The 17,312-nt window shown below is 34.0% G+C and overlaps 1 protein-coding gene across 3 annotated transcripts in view; it reads left to right on the top strand.

Annotated features, from left to right (window-relative positions):
* The window catches only part of PIGK (phosphatidylinositol glycan anchor biosynthesis class K), a 140,692-nt gene that overhangs the window by 31,132 nt on the left and 92,248 nt on the right, over positions 1-17,312 (top strand). For all 3 annotated transcript variants that reach the window (XM_082612774.1, XM_082612772.1, XM_082612773.1), the window contains exons 4-8: positions 7,967-8,102; positions 10,059-10,170; positions 12,067-12,163; positions 14,389-14,506; positions 14,728-14,838. In XM_082612774.1, coding sequence (XP_082468900.1) covers positions 7,967-8,102; positions 10,059-10,170; positions 12,067-12,163; positions 14,389-14,506; positions 14,728-14,838 — 574 coding nt within the window. The remainder of the gene's footprint in view (positions 1-7,966; positions 8,103-10,058; positions 10,171-12,066; positions 12,164-14,388; positions 14,507-14,727; positions 14,839-17,312) is intronic.

Genomic DNA, 17,312 nt, shown 5'->3' with positions numbered 1-17,312 from the left:
AGCTTACTTCTTTTCTGATTGATTCCTTTTATTTCTTTTTCTTTCCTGATTGCTGTGCCTAAAGCTTCCAAAAGTACGTTGAATAATAGTGGTGAGAGTGGGTAACCTTGTCTTGTTCCTGATCTTAGAGGAAATGGTTTTGGTTTTTCACCATTGAGAACGATGTTGGCTGTGGGTTTGTCATATATGGCCTGTATTATGTTGAGGTAGGTTCCCTCTATGCCCATTTTCTGGAGAGTTTTTATAATAAATGGGTGTTGAATTTTGTCAAAAGCTTTTTCTGCATCTATTGAGATTATCACGTGGTTTTGTGCTTCAGTTTGTTAATATGATGTATCACATTGATTGATTTGCATATATTGAAGAACCCTTGTGTTCCTGGGGTGAACCCCACTTGCTCATGGTGTATGATTCTTTTAATGTGCTGTTGGGTTCTGTTTGCTAGTATTTTGTTGAGGATATTTGCATCTATGTTCATCAGTGATATTGGTCTGTGGTTTTCTATCTTATTTAATGTGTCATTTAAAGCTTGTGTTTCCTTATTCATTTTCAGTTTGGATGATATGTCCGTTGGTGAAAGTGGGGTATTAAAGTCCCATATTATTTCTATGTTACTGTTGATATCTACTTTTATGGGTTTTGGCATTTGCCTTATGTATTGAGGTGCTCCTCTGTTGGGTGCATAAATATTTACAGTTGTTATATCTTCTTCTTGGATTGATTCCTTGATCATTATGTAGTGTCCTTCTTTGTCTCTTATAATAGTCTTTATTTTAAAGTCTATTTTGTCTGATATGAGAAGTGCTACTCCATCTTTCTTTTGATCTCCATTTGCATGTAGTATCTTTTTCCATCTCCTCACTTTCAGTCTGTATGTGTCCCTAGGTCTAAAGTGGGTCTTTTGTAGACAGCATATATATGGGTCTTGTTTTTGTATCCATTCAGCCAGTCTGTGTATTTTGGTTGGAGCATTTAATCCATTTACATTTAAGGTAATTATTGATATGTATGTTCCTATTAACATTTTCTTAATTGTTTTGGGTTTGTTTTTGTAGGTCTTTTCCTTCTCTTGTGCTTCCTGCCTAGAGAAGTTCCTTTAACATTTATTATAAAGTTGGTTTGGTGGTGCTGAATTCTCTTAACTTTTGCTTGTCTGTAAAGGTTTTAATTTCTCTGTCAAATCTGGATGAGATCCTTGCTGTGTAGAGTAATCTTGTTTGTAGGTTTTTCCCTTTATCACTTTAAATATGTCCTGCAACTCCCTTCTGGCTTGCAGAGTTTCTGCTGAATTATCAGCTGATAACCTTATGGGGATTCCCTTGTATGTTATTTGTTGCTTTTCCCTTGCTGCTTTTAATGTTTTTCTTTGTACTGAATTTTTGATAGTTTGATTAATATGTGTCTTGGAGGGATTCTCCTTGGATTTATCCTGTATGGGACTTTCTGCGCTTCCTGGACTTGATTGACTATTTCCTTTCCCCTGTTAGGGAAGTTTTCAACTATAATCTCTTCAAATATTTCCTCAGACCCTTTCTTTTGCTTTTCTTCTTCTGGGACCCCTATAATTTGAATTTTGGTGCATTTAATGTTGTGCCAGAGACTGTCCTCATTTCTTTTCATTCTTTTTTCTTTATTCTGCTCTGCGGTAAGTATTTCCACTATTTTATCTTCCAGGTCACTTATCTGTTCTCCTGCCTCAGTTACTCTGCTATTGATTACTTCTAGAGAATTTTTAATTTCATTTATTTTTTTGTTCATCATTGTTTGTCAGCGCTCTAGTTCTTCTAGGTCCTTTTAAACGTTTCTTGTATTTTCTCCATTCTATTTCCAAGATTTTGGTTCATGTTTACTATCATTACTCTGAATTCTTTTTCCAGTAGACTGCTTATTTCCTCTTCATTTGTTTGGTCTGGTGGGTTTTTACCTTGCTCCTACATCTGCTTCACATTTCTTTGTCTTCTCATTTTGTTTAACTTACCGTGTTTGGGGTCTCCTTTTTACAAGCTGCAGGTTTGTAGTTCCCGTTGTTTTTGTCATCTGTTCCCAGTGGCTAAGGTTGGTTCAGTGGTTTGTGTAGGCTTCCTGGTGGAGGGGACTGGTGCCTGTGTTCCTGTGGGTCGGGCTGGATCTTGTCTTCCTGGTGGGCAGGGCTGTGTCCGGTGGTGTTTTTTTGGGGTGTCTGTGACCTTATTATGATTTTAGGCAGCGTCTCTCCTAATGGGTGGGGTTGTGTTCCTGCCTTGCTAGTTGTTTGGCTTGGGGCGTCCAGCACTGGAGCTTGCTTGTGTTGGGTGGAGCTGGGTCTTAGCTTTGAGACAGGGTTGTCTGGGAGAGCTCTCACCGGTTGATATTATGTGGGGCCGAGAGGTCTCTTGTGGACCAGTGTCCTGAATTCTGCTCTCCCACCTCAGAGGCTCAGGCCTGATCCCTGGCCGGAACACCAATACCCTGTCAGCCACATGATAATCATTCTTTCCAGTGGTGGACCAACAGTGAGACAGGGAGAGTGGTTTGTCCAAGCTAAAATCCAGCTGGAGGAGGTCATGGAGAGGACATAACGGCTGCTTGAACAGAGAGGTGGACCCAGGCAATTCCGTGACTTGACTATTGGGTTAGTGGAGGCGCCTTCCCCACCGCAGCATTTGTTATTTTGACCATTTTTGTGAGCCATCCAAAATGTTCGAGAAATATAATAACTTGTAGTTTTGCTAATATAATGCACAGATTTGAATTTCAAGCCTTGAAGCTGGTGTGCTTGACTAAGTCAGTAAACTAAATAGTTAGTGAGAAGGTGGTGAGCAATGGAAAACAGGAAGAAAGAGATGGGAAACTTGTCTACACAATACTAATTTTAGCTCTGACAAGAGAAGGGAAGGAGTGGATGGGGCACCTCTGCTGCTTACCTCCTCCTCCATTATAGGAAGAGTGGTTAATATTGGTCAGTGTTTGGAAGCAGAGATAAAAGCAGTCAAGACTTAGCTGTAGGCTATAGGTTCAGGTGCAGATGGCTGAGAGTGAAAATGGAAGGCTTGGTGGCTGAAAAGACCTTGGTGAGAGAAGGGCCAATAGCAGGATGTAATCCCAATGCCTTTCTGCAAGAAGAGAGTCAGGGGCTTTAGAGAATTGATTGGAGAATGTCTAGAACATTAGCCTCTGTTCTGTTCTCTGATTTTTGCATTTAAGTGGACATTTAAATTTTTCAGTTATACCTTACTACGTTTAAAGGAGAAATTACATACCCTAGTGCTGTTCTTCAATTTAAGAGTTTGCTATGGTGTCTGGATGGTTCCATTTAGAATTTCAAGGGCCTATTTTATGTTAGTTATTTGCCATAAATATTGAACAGCAATAATGAGTGCATGCATTTAACTTAATTATCTGAGTTGATTAAATTATCAATGTAAAACAAAACACACCATTAAATTCTTTCAAATTCCAGTTCACATAGTGTCAGGGTAATGCAGAATTATTGAAAGCAAAGGTTCATGTCACACTAAATGGGTTTGACTTCAAACTCCACTACTTACTAGCTGTGTGACCTGGGACATGTTACTTAACTTCTTTGTGCCTCAGTTTCATAACCTGTAAAACAGGTATGATAATAATATGTATCTTGGAAATAATGTATGATAGTGCCTGTAATGTGCTTATTTTATTAGTGCAGTGCTGAAGATATACCAAGTGCTCAATAAATGTTATTTATTATTGTATTATACTAAACCCCATGTGACTTACATATATGAGCCTATAGCTACCTAGCTCAACCCTTATGTAACATGTCTGTTGCTGTTGAGTTCCTGTCTCTGCAGTGCAGTTCTTTGAGTTTTATTTCTAATGATATAAAGGCAGAATACCTGGTATCATATAGTCTTAAAATGCCAAATATTTAAAATTTGGCAAATTGAAAGTAATTCAGAAAATCTTGATGGTCCAACACCTGTGGCTAGCAGATTTGTTATGATTAGTTTTGTAGAGCATTGGTGACGAGATTTGTTAACTTGGCGATTCCTCAAGACATGGAAGAAAAGGAAGAAGAAAAGCCAAAAGTAAATTACTCTGGCATCAAGCTAACAATTATATAACAAAATTTGTTGAATTTGCTTCAGTAGTCATTAGATTGCTGCAGAAGAGGTAACCCACAGAGCATTCTGAATAATTTATGTCAGGAAAAAAAAGTAACACTTATGAGCAGAAACTCAGAGATTTAAGAGAGCATCAAAGATCTCTGTGATCCTCAAATCCTCAGTTGCTTTAATTTCAACTACTATTCTCGATTGGGATGATGATATTATTGAAGATAAGCTTGGTATAGGTTGCTAAAGATTCTCTAAGGTAGTATTATCTGATTAGTAGTGTGGTTAAAGAATGTATAGCAATTTTAAGTGAATGGTTTAAAAACATTTTCACCAGTACAGTAATTTATTTAAATTTCATTTAGTGAAAAATTTTTCTTATGGTAATACCAGCCTGTTATAAATGAAAAGTTATGCTTTTTGAAATGTCATACTCCAATGGTCTAGAGCAGTGAAAGATTATTTATTAAAAATGTTTTTTTTTTTTTTTTTACCCATTGGTTACTGGTTCCTGACTGGGCCAAGGAAGAATTTCAGGGAGGGGAGGGTAAAGAATGGCCAAGCAGCCCCGATACAGGGCTTACCTGTTCCTTCAATGTTAGACAAACATAATAATGGGAAAGTATTTACTTCAGACCATTTTCCACTCACATATATTTCTAGAACTGGGTTTCATGCCTTCTTTTTTGAGAGGTTTTAAAATTTCTTTTTCATTTTGATGATCTTTAAAATCTATTTAAGCATGATCAGGGTATTCTATTAGATCAGACACCAAATAGTGGTAAGGGAAGAAAATTTTAGCAGTTTCTTTATGTTTCTTTTTTTTTTAATCTATAAAAGAACGAAGTTGTGCTTCACTAATATTTATTATATATATTTGAAATAGCAAATACATATGACTTACAAATTAGTAGATATATATATATATACAGGTGTGTCCTCACATTTTTTTTAACTAACAGGAGTGAGTGTATGATTTAAACAATGTGGAAACTACTTATGTAAATAACCACTGTATTTGTTTCAAACCCAGTTTGAACTTTATACAATTTCAGTGCTCACCTTTTGGTTTTGTGCTGAGAGAAGGCCATACCATATGCTTTGTTGTGTGATGTAGGTTTTGCTGGGCCTTGAGTAAAGTGTGAGAGTTGAGTCATCACACACGGTAGTATAGGATTGCCAAACTGTAAGAATATCATATTCTTCTATCAATTGGATATATTTGAGGGATTTTTGTCTTAATTTTAATAAGATAACAAAGCAACTTGCTATCGTTATTTATAGGAATGTAGTAGTGTGTCTTCAAAGTAGATTTTTTTTTGTCTTGATTCTAGCAGTGATTGTTTGATACCCAGTCAGTGAAGACTTAAATAACTGCTGTGATGCTAACCTGATATTCAGGTGAAAAAGGCACTTTAAGGAGATAACAAGTTAGATCTCATGATAACTGGTATTCAAAGAGTGTTTGTTGGCAAAAGCCTTAGTTAAATGTAAGATCTGATTATCCTGAACAGTAAACAAAGCATGGAAATTATGAATGGCATTTTGTGCAACATACTTTTGTGAACAGATGTAGTCTATATCATAAAATTATATTGTAGTGTGGATGTCAAAATATAGAAAAAAATGAAGTATAGAACCAGGCCTGAAGTTAACCTCTTTCTCCTGTTAAATACAACAGCAGTCATTTAATTTCAGCAAAATAACATCATCCTTCAAATGGAATTAATGTTCTTAGAATATTATTAGTTTAGTAGTTTTATTAGAATCTACTTTTAATTTTGTATTTATTCTTAGTTTTGTAAGAAATATAAGCCTAAGGAGTTTATTTTCATGTATATATTTAAGTATCATTTTACAAATAATTTTATGCTTGGGCCGAGTGAGAGTTTTTTTTTTTTCTCCAGAAAAAAGTTCTGAACATTTCTTAACTTTCAGAAACAGTGCATTAGAATATGTGGTTGAATTTCTAAACCTTTGAAAATTCAGTCTGTTTTCTGTCCTGTTTTTTATTTATTATCTACAGATATAATGAATTTTTTTATGATATATTGATTATGTTAACCAAAGGTTATAGTACTTATATTGAAACTCAAAATTATCCATAGGAAAAGTGTTGATTGAATTTATAATTTTAAGCTGAAGTGACTACTTCTTTATGAAATTGACATTGTATAGATATTAAGTAATCATTTCAAGGAACGAAATTAACCTTCAACCAAAAACATGACCTAAAGGAATATTTTTATTTTTATATTGAGATTTATAGGTCAGTTCATTCTTGTTTAATAGTGGCTTATAACAGAAAAGATATGATTGATAATAACTTAATATAAATCATTTTAAGTTATTAAAATGAGAAGATATATTTTCCACTTTAAGAGGAATAACTTTCACCATTCTGTGAGTATGAATCAGTAACAGCTGAAGATCTGATCTTTGAATGTGGCAGGGTTGGAACCCTTTCAAAATAGAAACCTAGCCAATTTTCAAGAAAAATCACAGTGTTTCAGTTCTGAACTTTAATGTATTTGGACCATATGCAGCAGAACATTTTCTTCTTACTGTCTCTTGCCAAACTAATTACATATGCCACATTAATTTTTCCCTTATGTTTGGGAAGCTCAAGTATATGGTAGAATAAAGAATTGCCTGATTCATGTTCACCAGTTTTAATGGAAAGATCAAGATGAGAAGCATTTAAGAGAGACTTTCTAATTTTCTCTCAAAGAAAATAAAAGCAAAAATGAAAGTGTTTCATTCACTCAATGAATGTTTATTGAATACCTACTATATGCCAAGCTCTGTTACTAAGCCTGAGTGATACAGTGGTGAACAGGAGAGATAAAAGCCCCTGCCCTCAGAGAGATGCTCATATTCTAATGGGGAGTGGTGGTGGGAGAAGATGGGGATTTCAGATTCGTAAATGACCTATAGAAAAGAAAACTTGAAGTGAGAATAGAGTACCTTAGCTGAGATTTGAATGATATGAAGATTTGGGAGGAGAGAAGTCTAAATTTGATCAGTAGCTCCTGAATTGGTAAAGGCTTGGCATATTCCTGGAACAGTATGGAAGTAGCATCGTGAACATGGGTGCTAGAGGCTGAAGTTAGACATACAGAGACCACATTGAGCCTTTTAGACTATGTAAGGAGTTTCTGTTTTCCTCTAATTATAATGGGGAGTTCTTGAACGGTTTTAAGTGAGAAAGTTTAGTGATTTGACTTGTTTAAGGAAGGTCACTCTGGTGGCTATAAGGGGAATGAACCATGGGAGGGTGAGAGTGGAGGTGGGAAGCCAGGTGGGAGCTAATCCAGCACCTAGTCCAGCATCATCTAGAGATGATGGTGGCTGGTGTCAGGGAGATGGAGTGGAGCCAGTGAAGAATGACTGCATTGGAGATGTGTTCCTGTGGTACAGTGATTACACTTGCTGATGGATTGCATGTTTTCATACTTAAGCATTTGAGATTCTGAAAAGTAGATTCTTTGGAATATCATAGTTTAACTCAGTAAGTCTTGAGAGTTTCAAATATTACTAAAATTTAAAAAAATGTTTTGGGAGGACAGTGTAGCTCCATCTTAGCTTCCTTTTGCTATATGGCATAAAGTATACTGTGTTGGGAAAAAAATTTAAGTTAGTTAATTTCAACTTCTGCAGATAAGTTCATGACAGATTGTTCTAATTTCTTGACTTTAAAACTTACACTACATAAAGATATGAAAAAAATAATTAAAGCTCTTTTAATATGTCCTCAATAATTATTTTGAGTTATTTTTAAATTAGAAAGAATGAAGATAATTACCATATTATATAAAGAGAATATGTTTGTTTTTACCTTTCTGGTTTTATTTAAATAGTACACTATATTTACTGAAAATTTTTTTTCCTAGTCACATTGTTCTGATGCTTGCAGATGATATGGCATGCAACCCTAGAAATCCTAAACCAGCTACAGTGTTTAGTCACAAGAATATGGAATTAAATGTGTATGGAGATGATGTGGAAGTGGATTATAGAAGTTATGAGGTAAATTGTTTAGTTTAGCAACATTTTTGAAATATTTTCACTTCTAAGCTTTAAAATAGTGGTAGAATAAAATAATCTTATTCTTTTTCTTTAAACTTTGTACATGATTGTCACTGAAACCTTGCTATAATTCTGTTTCTGGAGTTCATATTTTTTTTTTTTTTTTTTTTTTTTTTTTTTTTTTTTTTGCTGTACGCGGGCCTCTCACTGCTGTGGCTTCTCCCGTTGCGGAGCACAGGCTCCGGACACACAGGCTCCGCGGCCATGGCTCGCGGGCCCAGCCGCTCCGCGGCATGTGGGATCTTCCGGGATCGGGGCACGAACCCGTGTCCCCTGCATCGGCAGGCGGACTCTCAATCACTGCGCCACCAGGGAAGCCCCTGGAGTTCATATTAAGGAAACAATATATGAGTAAAACTATCACAGCATGAATATTTCATATATGTATCTAGGATAGAACAACTTTATCTTGGCTTCTTTATTAGAGTATTTTATTGAGGTTTAATGTATCAACATTCTTTTATAGTAAGTGTATTCTTTGTTTTTCATATTTGATCTAAAATTTCAAGTTTTATATTTTTAGTAAGTATATTGTGAAAATATTAAAGTGACTAACACTACTTAGAGGTAATCACTTTTAATATGCTTCCATTGTTTTTAGCATGTATGATTAAAAAAATGTAAATTTGAAAAAATGGCATTATACTATATTTTCTCCCTTTGAAACTTCATTTTAAACTTAACAGATTGTATGTTTAAAATTTGAAGTCTTCCTTGATGAAGTCTTCCTCAATAATCCTTCCCCTTTTACCAAGTCTACCAAAAGTAAGACACAATTTCCCATGTTCCCAGACCTCTTTTGAAGCAATTTAAAAAGAATATCTTTTCCCAGGCTGTAAGCTGCTTGAGAACATGGCCTGTATCTTATGTATCTTGCACCTAGAGAGTTCCTGTAACCTTCTGAAGGCACTCAAAAATGTTTGTTCAACAGTTAAATGTTTATGAATGTTGGACTTTTTCTTGTTTATTTAGTCATTATAAAATGTAGACCAAATACTTCCCTTCCTTGTTAACCAACAAAAAGTCCTATTAAAGAAAAACACTTAGCATTTTGCTGTCTTCCGGGAAAAATGTAAACCAAATAGCTTACACACACACACACACACACACACACACACACACACACACACACACACACACACTTACATACTCATGATCTAGGGAAAAGTCGAACAAGAAAGCTGGATTGATTTTCTGCTTTTTAAATTTAGATCTGTATAGTATAACTTCAAATTAGCATTATACTCCCAAGACCTTAAATATCTTTCAAAGAATCCCAGATGTCCAGAAATTCCTGGTTGGGAAATCTGGTTTACAGTGTTATGAATTTTTTACATGTTAAAGATATCCCTAATGAAATTTAAGTAACAAAATGCATTAAAAAATCAAAGATGCATAATTTGGGAATTATTTATGGATCTATCCTTATGGTTTTATTTTTATAATTTATTATGGACCTGTCTTTCATTGTTAATCTAGAATTGACTAAGTAGTTGCACATATTAATTGCAATAGTTATAGTGTTGTTGAATTTATTTATGTTTCTATATTTTGTATCTTCCCAAAGATTGCCTGTGAAGACAGATTGATAATCTTTAACTTTTTGGCAATATTTTGTATAGCATTTGAACTTTTAAATGTCTAATTAACCTATTTTTCCCCAAGGTAGTTTTTATTTGTTAGTTTTTAGTATTTTTTTAAAAATGGAAACAAAGTTAGTTTGAGATATACATTTAAATAAATATATTTTAATTGAGTTATATTTCTCTTTAGGTTTTATTTTCAGTTTATGCTGAGTAATACGTAGAGAAAGAAGAAGGAATGTTTTTGAAAGTAAAAAACAATTATCAGGTTTCCCTCAATTCTATTTCATCTGATTTTTCACTTTTTTTTCAGGTAACTGTGGAAAATTTTTTACGGGTATTAACTGGGAGGATTCCGTCTAGTACACCTCGGTCAAAACGTCTTCTTTCTGATGATAGGAGTAATATTCTTATTTATATGACAGGTAATTTTATAATTTAGATATTTAATGATAGCATATGTTGCAACTCTTTTCAAAAAGGAATTTGCGTGGAAAGAAATTTAAACATCTTAAATTATTTTTGGATCAAATAGTTTGATAGTTTGTTATGAAGTTCTCTTTTCTCATAATGTATAACAACTTGAAATGATATCTGAAAACAGTGTATTACTCATCAACTGATGATAAAACAGGTGCAGAATGATTCTTAGATGTCATACAGCAAGACAGTGACCCCTACTTAGTGGTCTTCTTTTCTTTATCATGTTGCATTTATTTACAGCTTTTAAAATACAATCAATTTATAAACTTTCTAAATTAACCCAGCAGAGTTAATGAATTCAGGAAAATTTTCATTTTAGTTTATCTGACATTTACAAGAAATTTTCAAGCTTTTGTGGCAAATAGGATGAAGTACAGTTTTGTAGCTTGACTTTATTTGATGTACTAAACAAAAGGTTTTACAACATTTTTTTCTGAGTCTGTTGATCCTCTTTCAGGATAGCTCCAGGTATGGGAGAAATTCCAGTATCTAAGATAGAATTGACAAACCATGGCCCATGGAAGGGCTACTGTTTTGGAAGTAAAGTTTTATTAGAACACAGTTGTAACCATTTGTTTTGTGTATTGTCTGTGGCTGCTTTTACATTACAGTGGCAGAGTCCAGGAGTTGCAACAGAGACCATATGGCTCACAAGTCTAAAACATTTACCACCTGGCCCTTTACAGAAAAAGTTTGCCAACCCGTGTAAGAGAACGGGAAGGTTGATAATTATGATAATATGATAATAAAAACGGTAATAGCTAATATTTATTGAGGCTTACTATACATCACACAGTATTCTTAATCATTGTGTATATTAGTTCATTTCATCCTCACAACAATCTAAAGATTTAGGTGCTGATTTTCAGTGCTGTCATATATGGTTGTGTGGGTTGTGCACTGCACATAAGTGTCTGGCTCGGGTGGTGAGTGGGAGCTGAGATCTAGTATATGTTTACACTTACTCAGCTGTGTGCCCTGCTATAAAGTTGTGTCTAATGGGAGAGAGAAATATTCCTCTTCCCTTAACCCACCCTATGGCATAGCCATTAACCATTTTTGAGCTTACAGGACTGCTTATATTCAGTGGGAGCACTGAAATACACAGATTTTTCTACTTTGTTACCCAGTGGGAAGTACCTTTTTAAAATCTGCACAAAGGACCTATATAGGCACGCTAATGATGGCCTTACTGATACATTTCTTACTTTACATCTGAGGAAACTGAGGCATAGAAAGGTTAAGTTACTTGCCTAAAATAACACAGTCATTAAGTAGTAAAGCTAGTGTTTGTATCCAGGCAGACTGGCTCTATCATGCATTCTAAATGTCATAATCTTCTGGTCAACTCTCATGGGACAGTGGTTGATGATTGTGAAAACATCAAGTTTTAGGTGAGAACTACACTTCCTATTGATATAGCATTTCAGGTATATACTGTGAATAGTGCTAGCTTACCATGGGACTAGCTAGTGTCTTCAACTCTTTTCTCACCAAAAATATTTGCCTGGTATTTGAGAAATTTTTATCTATGGAAACTCATTTCTGACATAATAATGGAGCCAGTGAAAAAAGTATAAATGTGCTTTTCTAAAACTGAATGATAGAAATCTTTTAAATATATATTATATCTATGATTTTGTACATAGTCTATTATTATTCTCTTTAATTGGTATAGCAGAAAATTAAATTTGTTTTTACAGTACTTTTTATTTTAGAGTGTAAAATAACAAGTGATATTAAAATATTGCCATGAATGAAGTGAATGTTTATATCTGGATGTGTGCAGTTTGCATTAAAAATAGTGTCTGTTTGATCTTTCTGACTCTTCCTATAAGGACATGGTGGAAACGGTTTCTTGAAATTTCAAGATTCTGAAGAAATTACCAACATAGAACTTGCAGATGCTTTTGAACAAATGTGGCAAAAAAGACGGTAATTGACAAATGATTACTTTTCATAAGATAAATTAGTACCGAATTTTTCCATGGTTAGTAGATTTATAAATCTTACGAGATCTAAACTTATTTTAATAAGTTATTTCTTCTACTCTAGATTTATGTTTGTTATTTCTATTGAACTGAACTATTTTTTATTTTTTTAGAAATTGTACATTGCAGCAGTAGTTTTATATTTTACAGAAGTATGAACTGAATTCTTTTTAGAAGAAAAATTTGGGTTTCTTAAAGAGCATGGAAAGAAATTCACCTGTTAAGATCATGTCTCTTGTTATTTCTCATCCTGTTTGGAGGAAATAAGAGTCCCACCAACCAAGTTCCCCATTATTTAGGGGGATTGTGAACATATATTTATTTTCATCTTGTACTTATTCTTTTTGCACAATCTTGGGCCCTCCAAGTGATAGGAATACATTATTTCTTCTTTGGAAAAAAGATGCTGAAATTAGGATTAGTATAAAATTTGTAGCAACTCACAATAAGGATGATACATTGTTAGTAATCTGTGGTAAGCACCCTTTTAGTTGAAAGTTGTCATATGAACTTAAATGAATTTAAAGTAGCAATTGAACTGCTTTTAAATTAATTACCCTCAATAAATACTTATTACTTACCTTCTGAGCATGTGGCACAGAGGGGAATATGATGCTTATTGTGCGTTCAAAGTTTTTAAAATCTAGTAGAAAAGAGAAATGTGTACACAACTCTGCTACAAATTAAATATTCTAAATTCTGAATTATAGGCATAAGGAGAATGTATAGAAGTGTTGAAGAGGAAGCTTTTGTTTGGTATTGGTTTTATCTTATTCATAGCTTACATTTATTGAAGGTATACTAGGTGCTGGGCACTATATAATGTGTTGTTCTGTTTAATTTTAATAACTCCATGAGGCAGATATTGTTATTATTCCCATTTTTACAAATGTGTAAATTGAGCCACAGGTAGATTAAATAACTTGCCAAACTTTATACAGCTCATAAGTGCCAGTACTAGAATTCACATCCAAGTGGGCCTGTCCCAGAGCTTACTCTCTTAATTGTTTTACTGTACTGCCTCTCATAACCTTAGATGTTTATGATCCCCACGGGTGTCCACAGATTTTTGTCTCAGAACAAATGTGTCATATTAATCATGCCTTCTGTCCCTTGCTTGGATAATATTAAGATTCCATGCTTTCTTTTTAGGTGCAGTGTTAGCTGTTTACATAGATCCAGTGTCTGAGAGAAACCTCTGAGGAAATGTTATTTGCTCCCTGTTTTCAACTAGGCAGCTAAAATACAGAGCTGATTATGTTATTCTTTCACTTTAAAAAAGCCTTTGATGGCTTCTTCAAACTTACAGGTTAAGATCCAGACTTTGTACAGGATACTTTACAGATTGACCCTGCCTTAATTACTTTTTTGAAACGAATTTCTCTCCATTTTACCAAATTAACTCAAATCCAAGCTACACGATACAATTCCTTTTTCCTAAACATGTATACTTTTCCACATTTAGATGCCTTAATACAGGCTTTTTCCTCTGCTGGAATGTGCTATTCCTTTCTTTGTTAAATAATATAACACTCACCCCTCACTGCCCTTGTCAGACATCACCTTTCCCTGACCTGCCTTTCCTTACAGTTTCCTCTGTTTCTTTCTCCGTGCTTTTGGAGCACTTTGACTTTGTTAGACTCTAAGCTCTGTGAGGGCAAGGACTGTTGTATCCCCAGCTTAGTGTCAGGCACACTGTAGGCCTTCAATAAAATTTGTAACACTCATCACATTCTGATTTAGTTATATGTTTATGTGTCTGTCTTCCAGTTAGATTTTAAGATCTTTGAGTATGATGACTAAGTCATATATATATTTTTTCTGAATCTAGCTCAGTTTCTAGGACTATGTGGGTGCCAGATAATGTTTTTTGAATTGAACATGTGTTTGGATTCTGAATCTTGTGGCATAGATAAGGGAGGGGGAAGAAGTTGGGGCAGCCACTTGATGGCACAACTACTGCACTCTATTGAGGTGGTTCCCCTGGACAGGTTATACCTTAATATTTCTAATATTAAATTTGTATTGGGAATTCTATCAAAAAATCTCAAATTTTTAGCTAATGAAATGACTAAGGTATGACTTAAACATCTTAGGGAAGTATTGTAAAATGTTAATGTATGTTTAACAGCATGATTCATGTCAAAGATATTATCACTTTTCTTTCAGCTACAATGAGCTATTGTTTATTATTGATACTTGTCAAGGAGCATCCATGTATGAGAGATTTTATTCTCCTAACATAATGGCTTTAGCTAGTAGCCAAGTGGGAGAAGATTCACTCTCGGTAAGTGCATTTTTTCTTTCCTGTTTGTAAATGGCATTATCTTTGGAATGTGTAGCTATTTCTAGAATCACTTATATGCTTTATAAATATATCTGTTATTTCTTATTCTTAGACTTCTTTATATCTTAGAAGGAAATTTTGATTATATTTAAAATATTTTGTTGTAATGTAATGATCCTATCTATTAGACATACACTTTTTTTTCCTTTGCTTTTTTATAGCATCAACCTGATCCTGCAATTGGAGTCCATCTTATGGATAGATACACATTTTATGTCTTAGAATTTTTGGAGGAAATTAATCCAGCTAGCCAAACTAATATGAATGACCTTGTAAGTATTTGCTTGATTGGATTATAGCACAATAGCTATGCTAACCTTAATGTCATAAGTGAAGTTTGTTATTCCTCGACTTCTAGGGTACTCTTCCATATGCTGAATGGTGGCCTTTTAAAGTGTTTTGAATCTCCCATTACATTAGTATCTCTTTCTTTACTACAAGAGGCCTAAAACTTTAGCCTAGTTAACTTGCTATTCCTTGAGATATTTTGCTATTCTCATTCATTTGCTCATGTTTTTTTTCCCTACCAGAAATCTCCCTTTTTAGATTCACATATTGAAATTCTACCTATTCTTTGGGAGTCAAATCACATCCTACCTCCTCCAGGAGATCTTCCCATAGTCTTCTTGTTGGAATTTATGTAAAATACGTAAAGCTACTCAGAGCTTTATTTCTTTTTTTTGTGTGTGCCATTTGTCACAGTCTGTCTGTTTTTGGACTTACTGATTGAGTGTAAATGTTTTTCTCACTTAATGGGAAGTTCTTGAAGGAGAGAGACCTCCTCTTACATATTTTTGTGCACCCTACAACTTCTATTACCATGTTTTGATGTGGCCCGTTGAATTTAGTTCAACTTTTTTTCCTGAATTTTCTGCACTGATTGGCTCTTTTAAAATAAATCTACTTTGAAGTTGCTATCAAAAGTAAGCATAATAAAAAGCTTGAAATAGCAGTTCTAGACTGGATAATTACTGTGAATTAATGACTTTCATTCTTTTTTCATTAATTTATATCTTAATTCATTCACAACTATTTCTTGAGTTTTTGCTAAGTGACAGGCACTGGCTGTACTCTAGAGATAGAGGCAGATACTGTCCCTGCTTTCATGGAGCTTTGGAATGAATGGGAGGCTGAGTAGATAGGGTTCTGGACTCTACTATTTCATAAACCAAGCAGCTTTGTATTGATCTCTTTTATTATATAGAAACCTTTCAGGTAGATTTCTATTTATTGAAGAGTTTCAACTTTAAAATTCTGAAAACCACTGCTTTAAGCTATCAGACTTGATAACATCAAACTACTTACTACATTTTGAAGTTTTGAAAGGGAATAACTGCCAACTAGGAATTCTGTAACCTGCAAGGTTATCATTCAGAATTGAAGGAGAGATTAGGAGTTTTCCAGATAAGCAAAACTAAAAGAGTTCATCACCATTTTACAAGAAATGTTAAAGGGACTTCTCTAAGCTAGAAAGAAAAGATAGTAGTAGTAATCAATAGTAGTAGTAATCAATAGTAAGATAACATATTAAATTAAAAATCTCACTGAAAAAGGTAAATAAAAAGGTAGTAGATTAATCATTTATAAAGTCAGTACAAAGGGTAAAAGACAAAAGTCATAAAATTAATTAAAAATACAATACTTAGTTAAGGGATATATAAAATGAAAAGATGTAAAATATGTCATCAAAAATGTGTTGGGGAAGTAAAATATAAAGCTTTGGAATGTGTTCAAAATTAAGTTACTATAAACTTAAAGGAGACGGTTATATATGTAGGATGTTATGTGTGACCTATGGTAACCACAAACAAAAAACCTTCAGTAAATACACAAAAGTAAATGAAAAAGGAATTTAAAATAACTGTAAAGAAAACAGTCAAACAACAAGGAAAGAAAGAAAGAGAAGAATAAAGGAACAGAGATGAACTACAGAAACAGTGAGAAAACAATTAACAAAATGGCGGTAAGTAAATACTTATCAATAATTACTATAAATATAAATGGACTAAATTCTCCAATCAAAAGACATAGGGTGGCTGAATGGATTAAAAAAACAAGACCCGTGTCAATGCTCCTTACAAGATACTCACTTCAAACCTTAAGACACTCACAGTCTGAAAGTGAATGGATGGAAAAAGATATATCATGAAAATGAAAATGAAAAGGAAACTGGGGTAGTAATAGACTTCCAAACAAATACTGTAACAAAAGGTGAAGAAGGGCATTACATAATATAAAGGGGTCAGTCCAACAAGAGGATATAACGTTTGTAAACATTTGTGCACCCAACATGGGACCACTTAAATATATAAATCAAATAGTAATGGAAATAAAGGGAGAAATAGACAGCAATACAATAATAGTAGAGGACTTAATACCCCACTTAATATCAATGGATAGATCATCCAGACAGAAAATCAACAAGGAAACATTGGCCTTAAAAGACACCTTATATCAGATTGACTAAATAGATACATACAGAACATTCCATCCAAAACAAAAACAGCAAAATACACATTCAAGTGTACATGGAACATTCTGCAGGATAGATCACATGTTAGGCTACGGACCAAGTCTCAGTAAATTTAAGAAGTATTAATAAATTTGAGCATCTTTTCTGATCACAACAGTATGAAACCAGAAATCAGTTATAAAAAGAAAACTGGAAAAAAACCCCACAAAACATGTGGAGACTAAACAACATGCTGTTAAACAATCAGTGGGTTATCAAAGAAATCACAAAATA

Source organism: Mesoplodon mirus (assembly GCF_964341445.2).
Source record: "Mesoplodon mirus genome assembly, chromosome: 3".
Classification (NCBI taxonomy): domain Eukaryota; kingdom Metazoa; phylum Chordata; class Mammalia; order Artiodactyla; family Ziphiidae; genus Mesoplodon; species Mesoplodon mirus.
The sequence above is the reverse complement of the archived record's forward strand: the minus strand, read 5'-3'. Positions and strand labels throughout refer to the sequence as shown.